The sequence below is a fragment of the Falco cherrug genome, chromosome 11, assembly GCF_023634085.1.
Source record: "Falco cherrug isolate bFalChe1 chromosome 11, bFalChe1.pri, whole genome shotgun sequence".
NCBI lineage: Eukaryota > Metazoa > Chordata > Aves > Falconiformes > Falconidae > Falco > Falco cherrug.
The window spans coordinates 6,044,167-6,065,152 of NC_073707.1; the positions used below are offsets into that span (position 1 = coordinate 6,044,167).

General features: G+C 47.3%; 1 protein-coding gene across 2 annotated transcripts; it reads left to right on the top strand.

Annotated features, from left to right (window-relative positions):
- The first annotated feature begins 455 nt into the window (after positions 1-455).
- Positions 456-17,044, top strand: CLDN18 (claudin 18). 2 transcript variants are annotated; one of them, XM_005441712.2, is made up of 5 exons: positions 456-675; positions 13,605-13,769; positions 15,675-15,780; positions 16,136-16,246; positions 16,867-17,044. In XM_005441712.2, exons 1-5 carry the CDS (start codon positions 456-458, stop codon positions 17,042-17,044), a joined length of 780 nt encoding a protein of 259 aa, XP_005441769.1. The 2 variants fall into 2 exon arrangements, with proteins under 2 accessions (XP_005441769.1, XP_005441768.1); XM_005441711.1 differs by lacking the exon at positions 456-675 and adding an exon at positions 9,098-9,317.
- The last annotated feature ends 3,942 nt before the right edge of the window (positions 17,045-20,986 follow it).

Sequence of the window (20,986 nt, forward strand, 5' to 3'; positions counted from 1 at the left end):
AGCACACATCATGTTAATAAAAGTCTCTCCACTTTGCTCAAAAGTATCATCCCTGCCAGGAAAGGATTAGGCTCTCCATAATTCTTGTCTGTTTCATCTAATTTAAGCATCTCTGTGCTTGGTCTCCTGGAGCACACTGTCAGACAGACCCACTTGTCCCTGTCTGCCCCGTGCCGGCTGCACCTCTGCCTGGAGGGAGAAGGTAAACAGAGAGTGAGGTGTTCACACCGCGCGTAACAAATGGCTCTTGGTACTGAGAGAGGAAAATTATCTCACCGAAACGGATAAAGGGAAAGCGTAGGTTTGTATGGTGCAGACCAGACCTCTCCTGACTCCCATCCGTGACGTAGGCTGTGCCTCTAGCTAAAAGTCCCTTCTGCCCTGGCTGCCTGCCCCAGATCCAGCCTGTGGAGGCTTGTGCACGCTGAGGACCTACCTACTGAGCGCTTGGCACCATGTCTGTGACAATATGCCAGTCCATGGGCTTCGTGGTGTCTGCTTTAGGAATAGGAGGCATCATTGCATCAACATGCATGGACCAGTGGAGCACCCAAGACCTGTACAACAACCCGGTGACGGCGGTGTTCAACTACCAAGGCCTCTGGCGCACATGTGTCCGGGAAAGCTCTGGCTTCACCGAATGCCGTGGTTACTTCACCATCCTGGGGCTGCCAGGTAGGACTTGCTGGCCGTGAGGGTAAAGAGATGGGAGGGCAGGACCACGGGTGCGTGCCAGAAGCCGTGCATGAACAGTGGTGATGGGTGACTTTTGGTGCAGAGCAGGGAACCCAGATTTTACCCAAAAGGGACTTCATGTGCTCACTCCATTTGGATGACAGGTCCCTTGGAGGTATCTCAACCCGCACCCACTTCCATGGCCAAGCTGAGGTTCAGCAAAACTCATTACAGCTGACTATGCATCAAGTTCCTGAGGTGTCCAGGTGATATGCCTGGGGCAGTGGCTGCTCCGTGGGGTGATCTGTCCCCTGTGGCTTGGGTGTACACTCCTACCCCAGCTGCATGGCTGTGTGTGGCTTCCCACCAGAAACCACTAATATTCTTGGCATCGCTCAAGATCCTTTTCTAAGAGGATATGTCACAGTTCAGCTCACTGTATTTCTGTACATGCTAACACCAGCAGGCTGGATTTCTCCCTAATTCTCCTTTGGTTCCAGCTTTTTCTTCCACGGATGTCATTCCTGTCCTAGTTGTGCCCAGAGTATCTAGGGGTGCAAACAATTAGGCTACAACAGGATTATCTGGGTTTTCTTCTTGCCTTAATACAGTGAGAAAAAAGGCACTTTGGCTACTATATCCATCTAGCCTCTGTGCTTTGACACAGCAAGAATGGAGGGAGGAAGCCAATTATATCAGCAAATCATTGCAGAACTTCTGCAAAATGACATTTCCAAAATGCACAGAAATACGCATTGTGCAGAAAAATTGCTTCTTTCACAAGTAGTCTATCACTGCGCAAATCAAACCAGTATAACCCAATGCAGCTGTGGCCTCAGACACCAGTAGGAGAGGTGTTTCATCCCCTGAGCTGTATTTCCCCATTGTTCATCTCTGTATCCTTGTTCCCAGCTAGTGTCCGGCGTTAGCTGTGCTGCGGCATCCCTGTGCAGGGGCCAGGGGTGCCTGTGAGCATCTTCCTCTTGCTGGAGCCGTGGCTTTGAAGGCCCCTGTTTGTTCACACAGACTCTGGGGTGCAGACACCCATTTTGCTAGAAGGACAGGGACCTGATCCTGCCTGGGCATCCAGTTGCGTAGCCCCTGGTGAATGCTGTGCCCTGTGGCAGGCAAGAGCAGATGAAAGTTGACATCCAAAGAAGGATGTTTGTGCGGGGCTCATATTCGCACACTGCTAGCACTGTCAGCAAAACCGAGCAGTTTCACCGAAGTGAAATTTTGGTTTCACCAAAAAAAATGCATGCAGCAAAGGGCAGGACAGGCTGGTAAAATTTGACTCTGGCAGTCTAATTGCTTGTAGATAAAGAAATTAAAATTGCCATCTGAGGAACAAATAAAAGTGTAAAAAGCAAATCCTCCCCCTGCACACATACACCCATAACATGCTGCAGGACTTGCTCAGTTCTTCAGCTCTAAAAACTTAACATTACAGAAGAAGCGATTAAACTTTTAAAGTGTTCAGCTCTGGGAACTACTTTAAACTTTGAAGAAACCACAATACTTGAGACTTGGGGGTTTTCTTTCTTTCAAAATACCTCCATTGCTAACCTCATCATTACAGCAAAATTTTTGCAATTCCCAGGCCTCCAGGCCGGTGTCGGTAGGGTGGGTATTAATTTCCTAAAGTGGAAATACACAGCAGTGTCGGGGGGATGGATTTCCTCATTTAGCAGATGGGCTGTGGGAGGTGGGTCTGTCGCTCCCTCCAGCGAGCGCAGTGGCTCCCTCCCAGCCGCAGAGAGAAATGAGCTCTCTGTCCTGCATGTCGGGGGTTCTAATGAACCCGTCATCTGAGAGTGCAATTACCGTGTGTGTTTGCTGGGCTTGTTGCAGTTGCCTACAAAAAGGGATTTTAAAAAGCCCAAAAAAGAAAGCACAACATTTAAAATAAAAGGGGAGTGGCACCCTGAACCCCCCAAAGTTGCTGTCCTCGTTCCCTGTGGTGTCGGAGGGTGCCTTCCCCGCTGGTGTGTAGGTATATGAATATTTATGTGGTTTTGCCCCGTTGAGATGCTTTTTGTGATCAGTGCTATCAGCACTACCCTACGAAGTGAGGTGGAATATTTTTTTCTTCCTTTCTTTTTAATGAACAGGGCTTGCTCTCCTGAAGTCACCCCTTTGCTTTCCCTGCCTGGTCCCGCTTTCCCCTCCTGTTATATATGGTCTGACACTTCCAGTCTCTGGAGAAGCTGGTGCGAAAACAAGCGCCCCACTGCTGTGCGTTATGGATTGGCTCAGTCTCCTGAATCCATCTGCTCCTACAGGCATTTCTTCCCACCCACCACCAACAAAATGCAACTGTATGCCACCCAGGGGGGCGTGGAGGGGGGGGAATGATGCTAAAAATCAAATTATTAATTTGCTAAGATATTATTTAAGTGGATCATCCCAGTGTTTAACCGTGCTGTACCTTGATCTCCTTACCCCCTGCCTCCCTTGCTAACCACACCATAGTTAATGGTTTGTCAGTATTTCCATTATAAACCCCTATTTATTATTCTGACAATGGCAATTTATACTGGGAACAATAGTGCCGGAGTGAATAAAAATAATAGGACTCTAGCAAAGCAGCGAGGTGACCTGAGTACATCAATGAAGTTTTGGGTTCTGAGGATTTTTTTTCTCAGTCCCTCGCTCCCATAGCAAAGATTAAACTTGTCTTGCCCATCATCTATCTTCAATTTAGTTGGGAATTTTAATTTCAAATAGATTGAGGAAAAATCGAGATAATAGATGAAAATGAGAAATAACACAGGTAGTTTATGGCTCTCACCCTCGCTGCTCAGCTATAAACAGTCTCCAGTGAAATATGTCACTGGAGAACTAAGCCTGTTTGTTCTGATTTTGCTTTCTCTTATTATTTTTTGCTGCTTGCTTTGGTGTGTCGGCAGACCTTACTGTGATTGTCTGGAGGACACGATCTGAATTTGAAAACACAAATAATAGACAAGTAGCAATAGCTGAGCTCTGGCAAGGCTGGTAGTTTCACGTAGTGTCGAAGTCACAAGGCACTTTCTGTTAAAAGGAGCATTTTTCAGTTGCTTACAAGTATGCTAAGCTACGATAACGTGGCCAGTAATTTTCCTGTTGTCTGTCTTGGTCTCTGTTTTCCAGACCTCTTCAGCATTTTTCAAAAGGACATTTTGTTCTCCAGTCAAAATCCCTTTTGACCCTTTCAGAAAGGCTGAGACATCTCTCTGCTGTGGAACAAAAGGCTGGTGGCTTGAAATACAAGAATATTTTTGCTTTTCCAACAGCAAACTGAAAGTCTGAGAGCACCCTCTTAAACTTCTCTGACTAGCAAAAGGGTGTGTGTTGCTAGAGGGTTTAGAGTAAAAATAGCTCATGGATATGTCATCGTGACTGCCCAGATTTTTGCATGAAACAACTGATTCCAGCTTTGCTGGTGCAGAGTAGCAGAGACGCATAGATATTCCCCAAGCAGATTTCATGTCTGGGAAGTTTTAATGTTGGCATCTCTGGACTTTTTTCTTCTATATCGATGTTCTGACCAGGTTTTCTTTGGTTTCATATAACCACCATGCATTTTTGTGGCATAACTGTAGTAAAACCCTTGCTCTGGGGATGTTGGAGACAGTGCAGCACGCTGGCCAAGAAAATGGCATCTCTGCTCCCTGGAACTGTTTCATGCCTCAAGTTTGTAACAATGGGAACTGCTGATTTCTATGTCATGAACGTCCACCGGTGATGGCCATGGCAAAGTCTCCTCCAGGCTCTGCTTGCTACTTAAAATCCTTTAACCCAGTCGGTTCAGCTCCAAATTTTGAAATGTCTGCAGGCAACTGCCGTAGCCCGCTTGAAGTCTTTTGAGACCAAGTTTCTTGGACAGAAAGGTTTAGGTGGCCCAGGTGGGGTGGAGACTTGATACAACTTACCAAGGGTGTGCACGAGGCTGCTGTGGGTTTGCACCCACAGCAGGAGCTGAAGGGAGGTGTGGGGATGGGGAAAGACCTAATGCGAGACCCTTAGAGAGAGGTCTTGGGTACCCCAATCCCCAGTGACAGCCAGGGTGGGGAGAGGTGGCATCCCAAGCAGGGGATGTCGGGAAGCCAGGTGCATGCACCACATTCTTGCTGCTGTCTTGTGCTTTTATACCAAAAAGGATGAGAGACATGAAAAATAATCTTAAAGGATCTAGGCTGAGGGCCAGAAGAGGAGCAAGGCAAAGCAAGAGGCTGTGGAGATGCGGGGCTGGGCTACAGCTCACAGGCATGTAGGGGAGGATGCAGCTTCATGCACCCCAGCTCTATTGGGGGACCTCAAAGCCCCTCTGGACCACCTGAAGACCAATGGGGTGGAGTGGGTCTGAGTGGGGATGGGGGTCTTCCATGACCCCCTTTCCCCATTGAGCTTCAGAAAGGCTGGTCAGCCCTTCTCATGCTACATACTGGTGGACCACACACTCCTGGAGGCCGTGGTCACCACAGCACTGGAGGGACAGAAAGAGAAGAGTGGGTTTGCTTTGTTTCGGTCTGAACAAGCTGGAATTGAATGGCAGGGTGTGAGCAATATTTGCAAATTTTAAAGTAAACATGAGCTGTAGGTGATTTTTATGGGAGAGGCGGTGATAACATTCAGGAGTTGCAATGGGCCCAGTGAACAGTTTTGAGATAATATAGAGTCAACGCCTGGGTAGATAAAGCAAGTATGAGCTGAAATAAAGGTTGCAGAGGGGAGTGGTCACAAAGTTCCCTTCCTTTTCCCAGTTTGGGTAAACTGCTGAGGCTGTCCCGATACTCAGAGTGGGAGCCCTGTTCCCTGCTCCTCGGTGAGGAAGCTTGGCCTTCACAAGAGCTGTCTCCCTACCATGCCTCTCCCCTAGATACTGTTCAACACTGCCATGTGGCAGGGCAAGCCCTCTGCCCAAGCACTCATCCGCCTCGCTGGAGACTGAGCAACAGGCATGTGCTTGGAGACAGATGCCCATCCTTCAACCACTGCTGGCTGTAGACATCTCCCAGCAGTGGCTGGAGGTGAGCATCCAGCTGTGGTGAAGATGCTTAGACATGCTCTACAGCTATCCTATCATCCAAGAACTTTTCAGGTTGTGCTCTGTGCCAACAGTTCAGATAAAACTCTCAGGTGATCTTCTGTTATTGGGCTGGGTGCTGGGAAAACGGGGTGATGAGTTTTTTGTAAAGGGAAACATGTTTTTGCCTATCATGAGTGGCTCAGAAACAACCATTAAAAATAAGTGTAAAATAAAAATATTTCAGAAGGGCAGAGAAAATGGGCTTGGGGAAAGGTTGGGAAGGAAACAAGTTTGCCTTTTTTTCTCCAGAACTTTGCGTCAACCAACAACTGAGGAAGGTATTTGTGGGAACTTTGAGTTCCCAGTGTTGACAAGTGTGATGCTGATCACAGCATGAGAAATGGCAAGCAGCTAATGCGGGGGTGGCTGCATAGCACCTTAGGTGATGTTCTTAGGGATGAGCAAATAGACCCACCTCCCTCCCCCTCCTCCCACCCCCCAAAGAAAAAAAAAAAAAAAGAACATGCAAACCCCACCAAACCAAAACACACAAAAAAACAAAATCCAAGACAAAAATCCTTCAAAGACGGCAACATCTGGAGTCCTGAGCATGGTTGGGTGTTTGTTTGCCTCTTAGCTAAGGACTGCAGCATCACCCTTGTTACTGAAGTTGCTTTCTCAGCTCCATTTTTGGGGGAGCATGCATGAGATTTCAGGGGGGAATATGCAACCCTGTGCTGGTTTATCCTCTTCAGAGACATGATTCAACCTGGCCCTCAGAATCACAGGCTGGTTCACCCAGGCTTTCTTGCGTACCTGGACACTGTCGATGATATTTTTTGATTGCCCCATCATTGCTTTGGGGTTTTGAAGCCCCTGAGCGAGTGGGATGTTAAGTGGCATCCCCCTTCAGTAGGAGGAAACTATATCCCCAAGGAAAGGTTAGCGAGGCAGCACTGCCTGGGGGGCAGACTCCAGCTCAGGGCGCAATGTGGGGCAATCCGGGGGATGGCCTCTTTCCAGTAGGTGTGTTGGGGGAGCAATGGGGCTTGTGGGTGTGAAAGGGTGGAGGGGTAGAAGAAAAGGTCCCTACTGGCTTGAAGAGCTGCTCCCGCTGCACGCAGCCAAAACCAGCAGAGCGGATTAGAGGAAGGAGTGGTGGTTCCCCTCCCGGCAAAGCAAACAGGCGGGCATGGTGCGTGGGACAGCCACCCCACGGGTATTCACGCAACCACCCAGGACATCCAGTTCAGCACAAGAACCAGTAATTTAAAAAGTGGTAGAGGTTTCAGGGAAAAAAAATCTGGGGGAAAAAATGTGTTTGCCCTTTGTATTCTCCCCACTCCTTTTCTTTTTCCTCCCTAGGGGTTATTTTTAGCTGTGACCACGCATCCATTTTTCTGTTAGCCCTGCAAGCTGTTGCATGCTAATGGTTGCAGGGTGACACCACCCTTGGGAACAGCGGTTACGTCCCAGGTTTATCTGTCCCTGGAACATGGTTTGAAGTGGTCTAGCCTGGAAAACATGATGTGGTCTCTTACCACTAGATGGCAAGAAGGCACTAAGTCCTGGGGCATGAAGAACGAGAGGAGACCTGGAGAGCTGCGGAGGAGCATCAGGGCTTGGGTGCAACTGGCTTTTCTGGATTGGGACACTATTCTGGCTGTGGGGCAGTGAAGGATGGGATGGAGAGCTGGCCACATTACTTGTTTTAGCACTTCTTGTCTTCCTGGCTTCTAGGTCCTCTCAAGCCCTGATTTTTCAAAAAGTGTTATCCAAGATGAGGAACGTTAGTCACATTGCCTTCTCCCTCACTGAGGATGAGCAGCTCTTACCACCTCTGGTTCCTGAGGGTTCTCTTCTATGTTTTTTGTCCATGCTATTATTTTTGTTTGCAACTTCTGACCTTTAGCTATGTCAGGGCTAGCCCTTTCTCTGATATAAACTTGCCAAAGTCAGTGAAAATGATTACATTCGAACAAAACCGCTGGAAGCAAAGACACCTTGCGCTCAGCCCAGGCCGGCTTTGGTGGCTGTGATTTGTGGCCACTAGACATGTGAATTGTGCTCTGGCTGCTACAGCAGAGTCCAGAGCCAAAGCATCTCTGTGTGCTGCCCACCGGCTTGCTGTTCAGCCACAAAAGCAGAAGGGGTGTCTCAGGTGGTTGTTTCCCAGAAGGCAGGAGCAACAGCCGATGTGCTGTACCCCATTGTAACCCTCCACCCGGAGAAATGAGCCTCTCCTCCCCTCCCGGTGGCTTTCGCAAGGGTTCACCACCAGGCAACGGTACTGACGGTGCCTGTGGCACGGAGCACTATCAGGGCTGGTTAAAGCAGGAATTTTTTTCTAGGTCAGGGCTGAAGTAAATCAGTCAGAGCTGGGTATTAGATGAGGATGGATGAGTGTGAAGTCTGGAAGGTCCTTGTAACTCACAGTGCTCCATCGGCAGAGTGGCATGGAGAGTTTATATTGCTCCCCTGAGCCTAGCACTTCTCCACTGTGCAAAGAGATAATTAATTTCCTAATTTTTATATGCCCTGCCCCTTTTTCCAGGACCATCCCCCTAGCCAATACATACAAACACCTGTAAAAAGGCACTTCGCAAATGGTCCCTGTGCCCTCTGTCTCCTTCTCCTCACATGGGTTTCAGTGGGACACATGATGGGGATGCAGGTGGGAGGAGAACAGGGTTGCAGGAGCTTTGCTGAATCAGTTAGGGGCCCGCTGCCCTGGGTTGTGCCATGGTGGTCATTCGAGGCTACCTCAATGATGTGCAAAGTGGCCGCAAAGAGCAGCCATGTCCCTGTTTGTGCTCTGGGTTGAGCTGGCTGCCCCGCATCCTCCTGCAGAGCTCCCCGCTGGCACCCCCATCTGTCAACGTGCCTCTTGTGTGGGTGTCTGTGTGGGTGGCCGGGTGTAGAGATGTCCCTGTCTTGGTCTGATGGCAGATCTACTCCCATTTTGCATAAGCAGAGGGCCGGGGAGGTGGTGACCTGGGCTAGGTGCTGAGTTCACCCCAGAACGTGGTCCTTCTCTCTGCCTCTCTCAGTGTTTGTGCCATGCAAAGCACGCAGGACAAGCTCTGTGGACAGCAAAGGGTTTCGGTTGGGGGACGGCGCATGTTCCAAGTGGGTAGCCCAACACTTGACGGAGTGTGGCTGCTTACCTGGGGAAGGACAAGCACTTCTAAAGGACAAAAGCTCATATCTCTAGTCCTACCAGCACAAACTGACCCAGTGAGAGTGAAACTGGACTATCTTGCAAAAACACTGTGAGCAAACACGCTGCTCAATGGAAGGCATCTGATAAGACCTGCTGCGTTTCTGGTTGCTCAGTCAAGAGGACTTTGGTGCTCCCACTAGGTCTGCAGCTTCACCAGGGCTGTCTTACCTCTCTCCAGGGGAGACACCATGTCCACGACCATCTGCCAGGTGATGGCATTCATCGTTTCGTCACTGGGTGTTGCGGGGTGCATTGTGTCCACTGCCATGGATATGTGGAGCACGCAGGACTTGTATGACAACCCGGTCACGGCCGTCTTTCAATATCAGGGACTGTGGAGGAGCTGTGTGCGGCAGAGCTCTGGCTTTACGGAATGCCGGCCATATTTCACCATTCTTGGGCTGCCAGGTAGGGGCAAAAGATGCATCAGGTTTAACCCAGGAGCTCTCCTGTAGCTCTGCACCGTTTTCATCCAAAAGCAGGAGCAGATACCTTAAAGCACTTAGTAAGGAATATAATTTCCAGGCTACTCAGTGTCTGAGCATAAAAATATGTGCATATTTGTTACCAAATAATAACTTTATTCAATAGAGGTTACAACTTGGATCGTGTGTAGGTGATCTCTGGATGAGCATCACAGGTTCAGCCTTGCTGCTGGCATAAATCAACACAGCTCCACTGACGGGAGGAGAGTGAGTATATTTATACTCACAGATATTATGTCCCTTTGAATTGAAACACAAGGAAAACAGCTGCATGTAATTTTGCATTGTTATCAGAATAATGGTTTCTACAAAAAACAAATGATTTTTTTTTTCCAAAGAGAAAACCGGAATTGAAGCGATCTGCCTGTGAGCAGCATGTGCAGGGAGGGTGAGAAGGGAAAGGTGCGCTCAGCCACTTCATGTTGCCTGGGGAGTTCTAGTGGTTACAGAGGCAGATTGCAGAGGGGTATTACTTTCTCGTTTGCTTGCCTACTTTACAAAAAGAGCTGTGGCTCCCACCGTACCGCATGCGAGGGTATCGTGGTGCTCCCAAGCTAGCTGGACCCGTGGGAGGGGAGCAGCCAGCCTGGCTCACCATGCCTCCCTGGGACCTGTCATGCCTGTGCCCTGCCAGCTAGCAAGAAGTGTGGCCCTGAGAGTGTTTTTCACTCTCGGTGCACAATTGCGAATAGGTACAAGCAAGCACTACTGTATGTAGACCTTTGGCATCTATTGAGCCGTGTAGAAGAGAGCGTGATGTGGTCTCTCAGCCCTGTATCCTTAAGGATGCCGACCTTGCTTCCCTACCATGAGGCAGGAAGGATGCTTTGCTGAAGATCAGTGTCTTGGCTGTAGCGTTTGCTTTTTGAGAAAAGCCCATGACAGTCCTGAGGGGTGCAATGGAATAAATGTTTTCCTGCGTACCCAACTTCACTATTGCTAGGCAACTTCTTTTCATTTGGAAGAGCAAAACTAATGTGTGGAGCCAAGTCTCCTATGAGATCATCTGTTTTGAAGAATAAAAAATATATTTATTAAACTATATATACAAATGTTAATCAATATATATACATATCCTTATAATGCTGTGGGTAGGTGATTGTGTTTTAAAAGAGCAATGAGGCAATGGTAACCATCATTTTGATGCCAATATATCATAATCAACATTTTGCTTTTTATGTTATTTTTAGGTAATATAGCAATAAGGAAACATGCAAAGCAGTCATTTTCTGTTGTGTCTTAGAGATATTCTGTCAGTTTTGTCCTCTTTATATGTCCGTTTTGTTGATGAGTACCTTCAAACATAAAGAAGGAATGCCCCTGCTTGAAGTTAAAAACCTCATTTTCCCCCTAAACTTTCTATATTCCATTAATCATAACTAGTCATGAAGTGAGATTTCCACCTTTGTATTTTGTATTAGTAACAGAAATGCAGGTGACGTTAGTTTAGGGGACCAAGTTTTTTTACCTCTCACTACTCACAGCAAAGCAGGAAAAAGACAAGTCTTCAGTTTCACTTACATAAAAAAATCTTAGTGATGCAAACTGTGGTTTCAGATCACTGACATTTATTTTGGTGAATAAGCTTGCTTTTCTATTATTTACTGTGCACACCATCCTTTTGTATGGAAATCGTATGTATTTTGTATGTAAAATGAGCAACCATATGCGTGCAGCTACTAAGCAAAGTTATCCTACCTCATGCAAAGTTAAGTATGCAAAATAGCAGGTAGTTTCTGTGCTCGGCTTTAATTACAGGGCTGTTTGCTACCTTGCGCTCCTGACACATATTTTTTTTTCCTCTTAGTCTCCTATTTTGTTTGTCTAAGCCCTCCCTCTCCTTCCTTCCAGGGGAGGTCATTCACCTTTGGAAAGCAGCTCTATTCAGAGGACTTTTGATGGATGCCAAAATTCACATGAAACCCCAGCGCTCTCTTTCCAAACAGCTCTCACTTTCAGTCCCGTGAGTCAAGTGAAGAGGCCCTCATGCCACGGCAGACCTAGGAGCACTTTCTTCTACTTTCTGTCCCATTGTGGAGATGGTGCATAAGTCAACCTCATGGAGAGAAATCGCTGCTGATGGTTATTTTGTATTTTTTTCAGTTGCGTCCTCCTGTGTTCCTCTCTCTCCCTTTTCCAACAGCTGCAGATTTCTCCTTTTCCATGGAGATTCACCACGCTTAGATTCCAGCAAAAGTGCAGCATCCCAGGAGCTGCTTGGCTTGGCCTGCCTGTGTGTCCTTCCATGGGCACCCAAGGCACTGGGAACATCTCTCCTGGGAACCCACAGTATCTCTGTGAGGTCTTAGCTTAGGGTCAATTCTTGAAGGGTTGAGACCACCACAGTGATGCCAGATAGGAACCATAAGGTCTGTAGGAAGCATCCCAGGATTGAAGGACTGTCTTGGGGACAAGGACCTTCCATCATGACAAGTAGTGTCTTATGCTGCCCTGGAGTATCAGCTTGCCCTGAAGCAAAAACAGTTGCAAAGAAACCTAAGTGACTGTAAAGACAAATGAGTATTGTGATTTTCTCTTTGCAGCTTCTGCTTTGCATCAGGTGCTTCGCAAACAACCTCTGAGGGCTGATAAGGCGCATCCGCCAGCTTCTTGTTCTCTGACGAGTAATAACTAATGAGCTCGCACCTGGGGGCTGATGAATGGGAGATTGAAAATCCCAGGCTCGTTAGCACTTGTTATCAGCTGATAAGGGCAAATTGAGTCATAAAAGCAGCAGCCCCAGCGGGACTGCCAGATGGGAGAAGGTGGTGTATTCCCAGCCTGTGGGATAACAGACCACCAGTTTCCTTGTACTTTGTGGTGCCCCATGAACAAAGGGACCCATATGGATACCCCAGCACCCACCCAGGAGGGTGAGGGTTTATAAAGCCTTTTCCCAAGCCATGCAAGGCCAGCAAGGTCTGCCCCCTGCTCTCCTGCTCCAGTTGGGCCATATGGGACCCTTGGGCACCACGGTCATGCTGGCCAGCCCAGCAAAAGGGGTGACAGGCAGGCTGAGTGAAGTCCCTGGGGCTGTAAGGATATGTTGCTTGCCCTTCTCGGTCTGTTGTGAGCCCCCAGCATCTTTCCTGAAGAGGGGCAGTCATGCATGGGAGTACCAAAGCCAAACCCAGGGCTGCGAGATCTCATGGGAGGGCAAGAAGAGGCTGTGAAGTGCCCCAGCCAAATTACAAAAGCCCTTGAAATAGTTTTGACCACCCCTTCCCAGTGCTCTGCCGGTGCTGCCGCCTTCCTGTCTCTGCCAGGGATACATGCACAGGCGGGGGAGAAGTGTCTGGGGCCAGCACTGAACTGCCAGCAAGATGAGATACGTGCCACCTTATTAGAAAATCACCTTGGTATTCAAACACACAGCCTTTCCCCTTCATTTCTCCATTTTAATATGTGCAAGTTTCCCTTTCCCTACTTTTCTGCTCCGGCCAGAAGAGTCTGGATGGTTTCTGCTACCTTTCCCTGAGCGACAGCAGCGCTCAGCTCTCACAGGCATGACCCGCCGGCATCACAGCCTGCCTCCCAGCACGCACGCCCACCTTGATGGCTGGCTGCTAAACAAATCCAGGGCTAGGGTATTTGTGTGTGTATTAATGAACGTGGACGGATTTGTACCGGACTGGCATTACAAATAACCGTGGAAAGGATATGCTGGGGGAGGTCATTGCCGGAGCTCTTTCTCTTGGCGTATGTGTAATGTTTGTCAGGGTGATTTTCCTGTTCTCCTGTGCCATGTGTTTTACTGTAAAGCTGGAACATACAGAACTCCATTTTGAGTCATGCATTAGCTGGAAATATCACGGGTAGCTGGGTGGAGCTGTCTGCTTTCATTGCTGCTTGGGGAGAAAAAAAAAATCACACTTTTGTAATCAATTCAGTTATGAAACAATTCATGCATATCCCAGCTGTACACCAACTCCTCTCCATGAATTTCAGCTGAGCAAATCATGATTGGTGCCAATGAACATTTACAAAATACTATGTCTAAGCCATCAAACTCTTTGGGATATTGAGGCAACCAACCACATTTCCAGAGATGCCCCAGATAACACTAGAGTAGATCAGGTGCCAATTTTCCAAGGTTTTCTTCTTTAATACTTTTAATATTAGACAGAAACAATCTTTAAAAACCTCCCAGGCTCTGCTCTAAAGAATCTTATCTCAGTCACTTGGTGATTCCCGACAATTTGTTTTACAGCAATGTTCCAGGCTGTGAGGGCCCTCATGATTGTGGGTATCGTCCTGGGCATCCTTGGCCTCCTTGTGTGCATTTTTGCTCTGAAATGCATCCGTATCGGCAACATGGAGGATTCTGCAAAAGCCAACATGACTCTGACCTCTGGCATCATGTTTATTATTGCTGGTAAGTGGGTGGTGTTGTGTCTTTCCCATGCAAGGCATTGCAGTTGCCTGGGATCGAGGACTAGGCAAGTCTTCATGCACTTCTGGACCTAGGTAGCAGATGCTCTGGAGCAACCCAAAACATTGATGCTTGCATGAAGTTATTGGCATTTGTATTCCAGCCTGGCCTCCAGGGGTCAAGTGGTTTCTACCTGTGCTTAGTAAAAGAAAACCAGAGGTTTGTATGGGAAAGAACATGGAAGGCTGAAAAAACAGCCCACAGATAAAAAAGAAAATGTATCTCTTAATTTATAATATGTATACTGTTGTCACGTACTTTTGTATCTTTTATTTATACGTAATATTTTTTTGAAGAGTCTCAGGCTTTATACATATTAATTTTATGAAGACTCTCAGAGTTGTGGTAGCTTAGCTTGTGATTTTTAAATGCGTTGGGTTATCAGGGAGGCTGTAGGAATGCCTAGTATTGCCCAGCTACCTCGAAACTGCAAATGATTAATACAACAATTACAGGTTTCCCCGCAGTTTTTTGCAGATAGGTAATCAAATCAAATCCATATCCTAAGGAAGGGAAGAAGAATGTCCCTATTTAATATCCTTACGGTTGAACAGCACTTAACTCTTATTGGGATATGAGACTCAAAACAGAACTTAAAGATGTACATATTGGAAGAAGGAAAACGCTTTCTGCAACGCAGCTCGAATTTTGCACTTAAAGTCTATCATTTTACCCATTTGAGTCAATGGGTTGAGAATTTGGCCAGTGAGGATATTAGAAAAGTCCACTCATGCATTCCTGAAGAGAGGGTGTCTAAAACGATGATGGACTGACTCTGGGGATAGGACTTCCCTTGACTGAATTCACTCATTTCAAACCAAGGTCCCTAGTCTCACCTAGCTGAGGAGTTGGGGTACCCATGTGCCACGGTCTGCCTGGCCCTTGGTCACACCTCTGTGAGCTGGAGGTTGTGTTTCTTCCTAAAATAAGGGCTGCTCTCAGGGCTGAAGCGTCAAAAACTGATGCTGAAGTAGCACAGCAGTGACAGCTGTATGGGGACCTGAGGCAGAAGCATCCCTGATTCCTCAGATCCTCCCCAGTGTTGTGAATCATTGGGTTTCAGGAAAGAGCCAGAGGTCTTGGTGTGTGTATGGGATGTGTGTGGGATGCCCAGAAAAGCTGAAGTCTATATTTTTTGGCAACAGACACTGACGTGACCTTTAGCTGTGTTTTGTACATCCTTCCACAGTGGCGTACAGTACAGCGATGACCTTTGTTAGCATGAGTCACTCTGCCAGGGAGAGCAATAGTGAAATAGCAAATGATAATGCCGTTGCTGCCAGGCTTGTCACAGCTGGGCATCCCTGCGACCACCTGTGCAGGGGAACGGAAGAAGTTCCTGCCTCTCGAGCCTGGTCATCCAGGCTGCCCGCAGAGTCAAGCAGGCATCACTACTTGGGATGAACAGGCTGTGAACCAAAGGTATCTCCGCTTCCATGAGAGAGTGAGCATGATTTATTATTCAGAAAAAAAAAATATCTGATAGGGAATCTTTTGTCCATGTTTTTCACTGTAAAACAAATCTTTAAGACTGACCTAGTGGATATTTTCAGCAGCTAAAATGATTCATCTGTCAAACTCATTTTCTGTGAGAAAACACATCAGTAGAAAGATGCCTACTGGTGTGATCTGGGATTTTGTAGTGTGACATTGTATTCTTGCTGCTGGACTGTAAACATGTAGAAAACCTAGCAGAAACATGTAACACATCGTGGCTCCGCGCTTCTGCTGAAGGCCCACGCAAGGACACAGTGTCTCACCCACCTTTCCAGAGCTGTAAGGTGCTTCCCCAGGGCTAAAGGTGACTGTACGATGTGGGTCTCAGTCTGTCCTTCTGTCTGATCTCAGGCCTGTGTGCCATCACTGGAGTGTCTGTGTTTGCCAACATGCTGGTCACCAACTTCTGGATGTCCACAGCCAACATGTACCAGGGAATGCAGAACGTCCAGAACAGGTAGGTGGTCAATTGGCTCAAGGTGCTCCACGGTGCAGCTTGCTCAGGGCAAGGGTGTGCTGCAGCCAAAGGACAGGCAAACTCTGGGTGCATGTTAGTCAGCTCCCAGGACTTGGAAGATTTATTGAGTCTCCTTCTTACCTGCACTGGAGATTTGTCTAAGCAACTTGGCTGGGATGTCTCTGTTCACTTAGCTTGAGAAGAAGACAAAGAGCCCACTGAGGATGAGCCTGCAGGGTTGGGATGATGCTCATGGGAACTTCTGCAGGGCCAGAGGGCGAATGGCAGTGTTCCGTGCGTTTCAGAAGCTGCAGAGTGTCACAGCACTAACCAGCCCCGTCCCTGTGTTTTGTAGGTACACCTTCGGCTCAGCCCTCTTCGTTGGCTGGGTGGCAGGTGGCCTGGCCCTTGTAGGAGGCATCATGATGTGTCTTGCTTGCAGAGGGCTGGTTCCAGAAGAGTCCCGGTAAGCTTATCTGTGGTAGACGTGGGAAGATATTGCATGGAACCGTGGGTGTAGGGATAGCATACAGCCAGCACACCGCAGGATACGACTATGCGTAATACCCCTGTTGCAAGTTAGGATGGTGCTACACCCGTTTGCCTTGTATCGTGGGTCAAAAGTGACCGCTGTCCTTCTGTGATTACGTGACTTGCAAACAAATAGAGAGAGCAGGAGAGATCAGCCTTAAAATGTAAAATTTGCAAAGTGCTGGCTAAGTTAGGCCTGTTAATTGCAGTTTTGATTGCAAATTGCATCGCAGATTATCAGCAGGAGTATGTTCCATCAGCTGAGCGATGTTTTACATCAGGTAGGGCTTTGTACACCTGTGAAGCCAGTTATTGTAGGTGGGTCCTTCTCTCAACCAAGGATTTACTCATGGGAAAGAAAGTATGTTTATGAAAAAGCATGAAAAACACGTGCAGCCTGTCCATGGATAGCTGGCCCTGAGCTCACTGAGTGACTCCAAGTGACGACACAGTACAAAGTTGCCTAAAATCCAACAGCAAGCAGGAACACAGGGTGCAACACCAGGTAGTCACAGATCCTCCAGTGGTTGATGCCATCTTTCATGTCTCTTACAGTTACAAAGCGGTGTCCTACAACGCGTCGGGACGGAATATCTCCTACAGAACGGGGCCGTATAAGGTTGGTTCAGGGTACGAACCTGAAATGAAGACCAGGAAGGGTGCAGGATATGAAGAAGCTGCTCGAAGCGAGGATGGAAGACGCTCGTACCCTTCAAAATACGACTACGTCTAGCAGACTTTCTGGGCTTGAGTTGCGCTATCTTTTGTAAAATATTTTTAACTTCAGAAGCAAAAAGTATACGCAAACGAAGCAGTCTGTGAATAGGATTTTGTTTTCTATCATGTTTTCCCTAGTCTGAGGTTGTGTCCTAGCTTGTTGTGAACACCAGTTTTATTTGACTGCCTGTTAGTATGCCTAACATAAGGAGGTCTGTAACAAAAGTAATGTCTTTTTATGTCTCAGAGTAGAACAGTTTGCTCATATTTACATATAAACTCTGATATCCAGGACCAGGATTATGCCTTGTGCCCTTTTCTAATTCTTCTAATAGGTTAAAATTCCCATTTAATAATAGTTGAGATGTAAAAGCGCTTCTGCCCCATTGCCTTCTTCCTTTTGAGCAGGTTTTCATGCAACTACGCAATGCCATCGCCTACTTTCTCAGAGTTTGCAGAGATGAACAGTATCCTTTGACCTCAGTGCCCTCTGTTCATCAGAAAAAACAGTGTTTTGCTGAAATGATAGTGTATCTTCACCCTTTTTTTTTTTTAGCAGGTTGAAAAGCAAAAAATTATAATCTAGTAGTCTCCTATATTATTTTGCTGTGTATTTTAAGTAAATTCAGTTGTGTCCCTTTGGCTGTGGCCAATGCATAAAGACCCCATAGTCATGGCATTTTTCTCCCTGGTGACTGTTTCTACTCAGACACACCTTTGCTTTGCTGGTTGTACTACAATGCCAATCTGCTGTGATATTTAATCTGATTTATGTTACTTAGACTTTTGCTATAACCTATGATACCAAAGTGTATTTATTTCTTCTGATCTCTCCGGGGAATATGTATAATCCATTGTTATTCCTATGCCAGATATTTGCTGTTAATAGCTGAAAACCTCTGTGTGTGACCGGTGTTCCTGCAGATGTCATCTTTAATGAAGCCAGAAGAGTTTCTCATTTAGAATTAATTAGAGTTACATTTGGAGCAGAAATCCCAGGGAGCATTAGATGTGTAACTCCTTACTGACATCAGGACTTTCTTGTGTTAATTCTTCCCTGAATGATGTGAAGATTAACTCCTGAGTGGGACATTGCCTCTTCTAGCTAATCCATCAGAAAGGAATTTTATTCAAAGGGGTCAGAGGAAGAGACACAAGAGCTAACGTGGGAGGGGAGAGCTGTGTCCTGTTCGCAGGTCCTCCCTCCTGGCTCCAGAGCACATCCTGAAGAAGCTCTTGAAAGCGCCTATGAGCAGAGCAAAGGGTACTGAGGGATAAGTTAGGGAGGAAAAAGGGGTCCAAACCTCCAAAGCAGCCATTTTGGTAGGTATCTGCAATAGGTTTTAGCCCCACTTGTAATGATTGCAAGTTGTCTGCAGGAGTTCACTAGCAAAATTGTTTTGATGAAATGCTGATATTCCCTTGAGTGGTTTCATGATCTGGATGGAGCAGAGGTAGAGCTGAACATTTCTTGAGAGCTGGACCTTTGGTGGGTCAAGCCACCAGTCTAGCTGGCATCTCTGGTGGCTTGTATGAAGAGGGGCAGCAGGCTGTCTCACTGAACATCAGCGCTCCCAGTGAGCACAAACAATAGTCACCAGCTCTCTATCACCACCAGCTCTCCAGCACTGCATGGAGCACATCTGCAGCACAGGTCCAGGGGATGAGGATAGGTTGCACCTCTGGCAGGTCAGTGAGAGGGAGAGGGAACGCCTGGCAGGGTGCAGCACCAGGGGCTGATGGCTGGAGGAGATGACCACCATGCAAAAAGGTGGGAAGAGCTTCCATCCAACAGAAGCTCTTGGTCCCATCTCAGGCTGGATGTTGGCCCCTGATGCCACCTGGGTTCAGTCACTGCTGGATGTCAGTGCTGGCTCTCCCATTCGTACTAGCAAAGGACTTGATTTATGGATCTATTTTTAAAGGAGAACAATTTAGTTTTGCAGAGGTAAATCCTGTCCTATTTAAAAAATATTGATATTCTACAGAATGGTTTTGTTCCCGTCTCTCAGTGTAGACTTCACTTTTCTGCCTTTTTTGCATGCTGGCTTTATATTTTTGTTTATTTTGTTGGTTATCTTTTTTTTACATTAATATTAAAACATCGATAAGACCAAAATCACTGTTTTTACTTGTTTTCTTCTTACCACGAACAGCAGCTACCAACTTCCCTGCTCAGCTAAACTCACCCCAGCTTTGGGTTCTGCGGGTTCTTGGGAGCAGTATGGACAAGTATGTGTGTTTGAGGGGAAGAAATAAAAGCGGAGGCTTTGTTTTTTCCTTTGTAAGATATAGTTATATGCTGAGAGGAAATATTGGGAAAGCAGATGAATAAGCATCAGGGGACCCCAACTCACTGACACAATGATATCAGAGGTCCTTGCAGGGACCACGGGCTTGCTGCGGAGTACAGTTCAGCGAATGTGTGGCTCTTCCTGCGTTTGAGGCCAGTTTGGTCAGCCCAGCACCTGCTCGACTTTCAAGGGAGCAGTTAAACACTTCTGAGTACTTCATTGCTCTTAGGAGGGCAGAAAAATTGCTGGTATGCTCTCACTCCTGCCAGCCTCCACTGGAAAGGGGCTGAAAAGCAGGGGAATGTTTAATTTAGATAGGAAATGTGTGAAGTGGTGGTTAGGTAAAGGTACACAGGGCAATAAAAAATACAGAAAAAACACTCAGAAAAAATTGAAATACAAGTTTCTGACTGCATTAGAACAAATTAGAACACACACATAAAATCACAAGGAAGCCCCTTTGAAAGTTACATTTTATTTTTATGCAACACAAATACTCTGACAAACTCACCGAGCCAGCTATCTCTCAGTTTCATGTTGATGTGTGCAAGCGTGTAGATGACAAGATTGCAGGCAGGAGCATTATGGAGAGCTGAGACAGAGCTGTATCCGGGAATTCCTGCCCTCAGTAGATTTCTAATCTTCCAACATCAGTTTTCATTTCCTTACCTTGGCCGAAAACTTGCAGGATGAAAAATTTTAATGCCGTGAACTTTACTGAAAAAAAATCAAATTCCAAAGCAGAGAATCATTTATTTATGAGCCTGTTTGAGGTGTAACACCACCTGACATTACAGCTGCTCCCCTCTGCTTCTGGCCATAGTCAACCTTATCTTGTGGTGGGCACCACTGCGAACGGTGAGCATCAGGGGAAGGACACCATGGGAGAACCAGCATCCGCAGCCATGGAGCTGCAGTTCCTGCTGCAGAAAGCACTTGGTCTTTCCCTGTCTTGGGACATGGACCCAAATATCTCCTTTTCAGCTGAACTGATCTGTCTCCCGAAAGCCCTGCAGCTGAAACCACCTGCTTAGGGAAAGCTCTGGGTCTTTACTGAGAACAAAGTTTCTATTTCCAGGCTTTCCTCTGCGGCCCTGCGGACTAAAAGAAGTGAGGATACCCTCATTACTTCTTGGACTTTGAGAAAAAAGCAAGATCCAAAAGCCACCCCAGTATGACCCAGCATTACCTTGGTGGCAGCTCATTGTGTCCCAGTGCCCTTATGTCCCAATGCCCACACACAAAGGACACAAAACCCCGTGCCACATCCACAGCCCGTGGTGCTAAGCTCCAGCTGTGTGGGGAGTGGGGACACCCGCTCCATATGCTGTCTGGGGAGCACCCTGGGGCCACCCACCCAAAACACAGCCTCTGCACCTCATGCTGCGTCTGGGTCCCCCAGCACTGTCAGGAGGCTATTTACCCTAAAGGGGGTGAATTTAGACTGTGCAAATCAGCACCGCATGGGTAACTGAGCTTCTCGAAGGAGCAACACGCTGCTGTCGCCTGGTCACCCCACAGGCAGAAACGCGCGAAGGGTACAGTGTGCACCGAGGCATGTGGAGCAAAGCCATCACCATCCTGCCTTGCTGCCTGGCTGCAGTCTGGGAGGAGCAGTTAAATATTTGCTGGGCTGAACTGGGCTTGCTGGTTTCACCAATTGC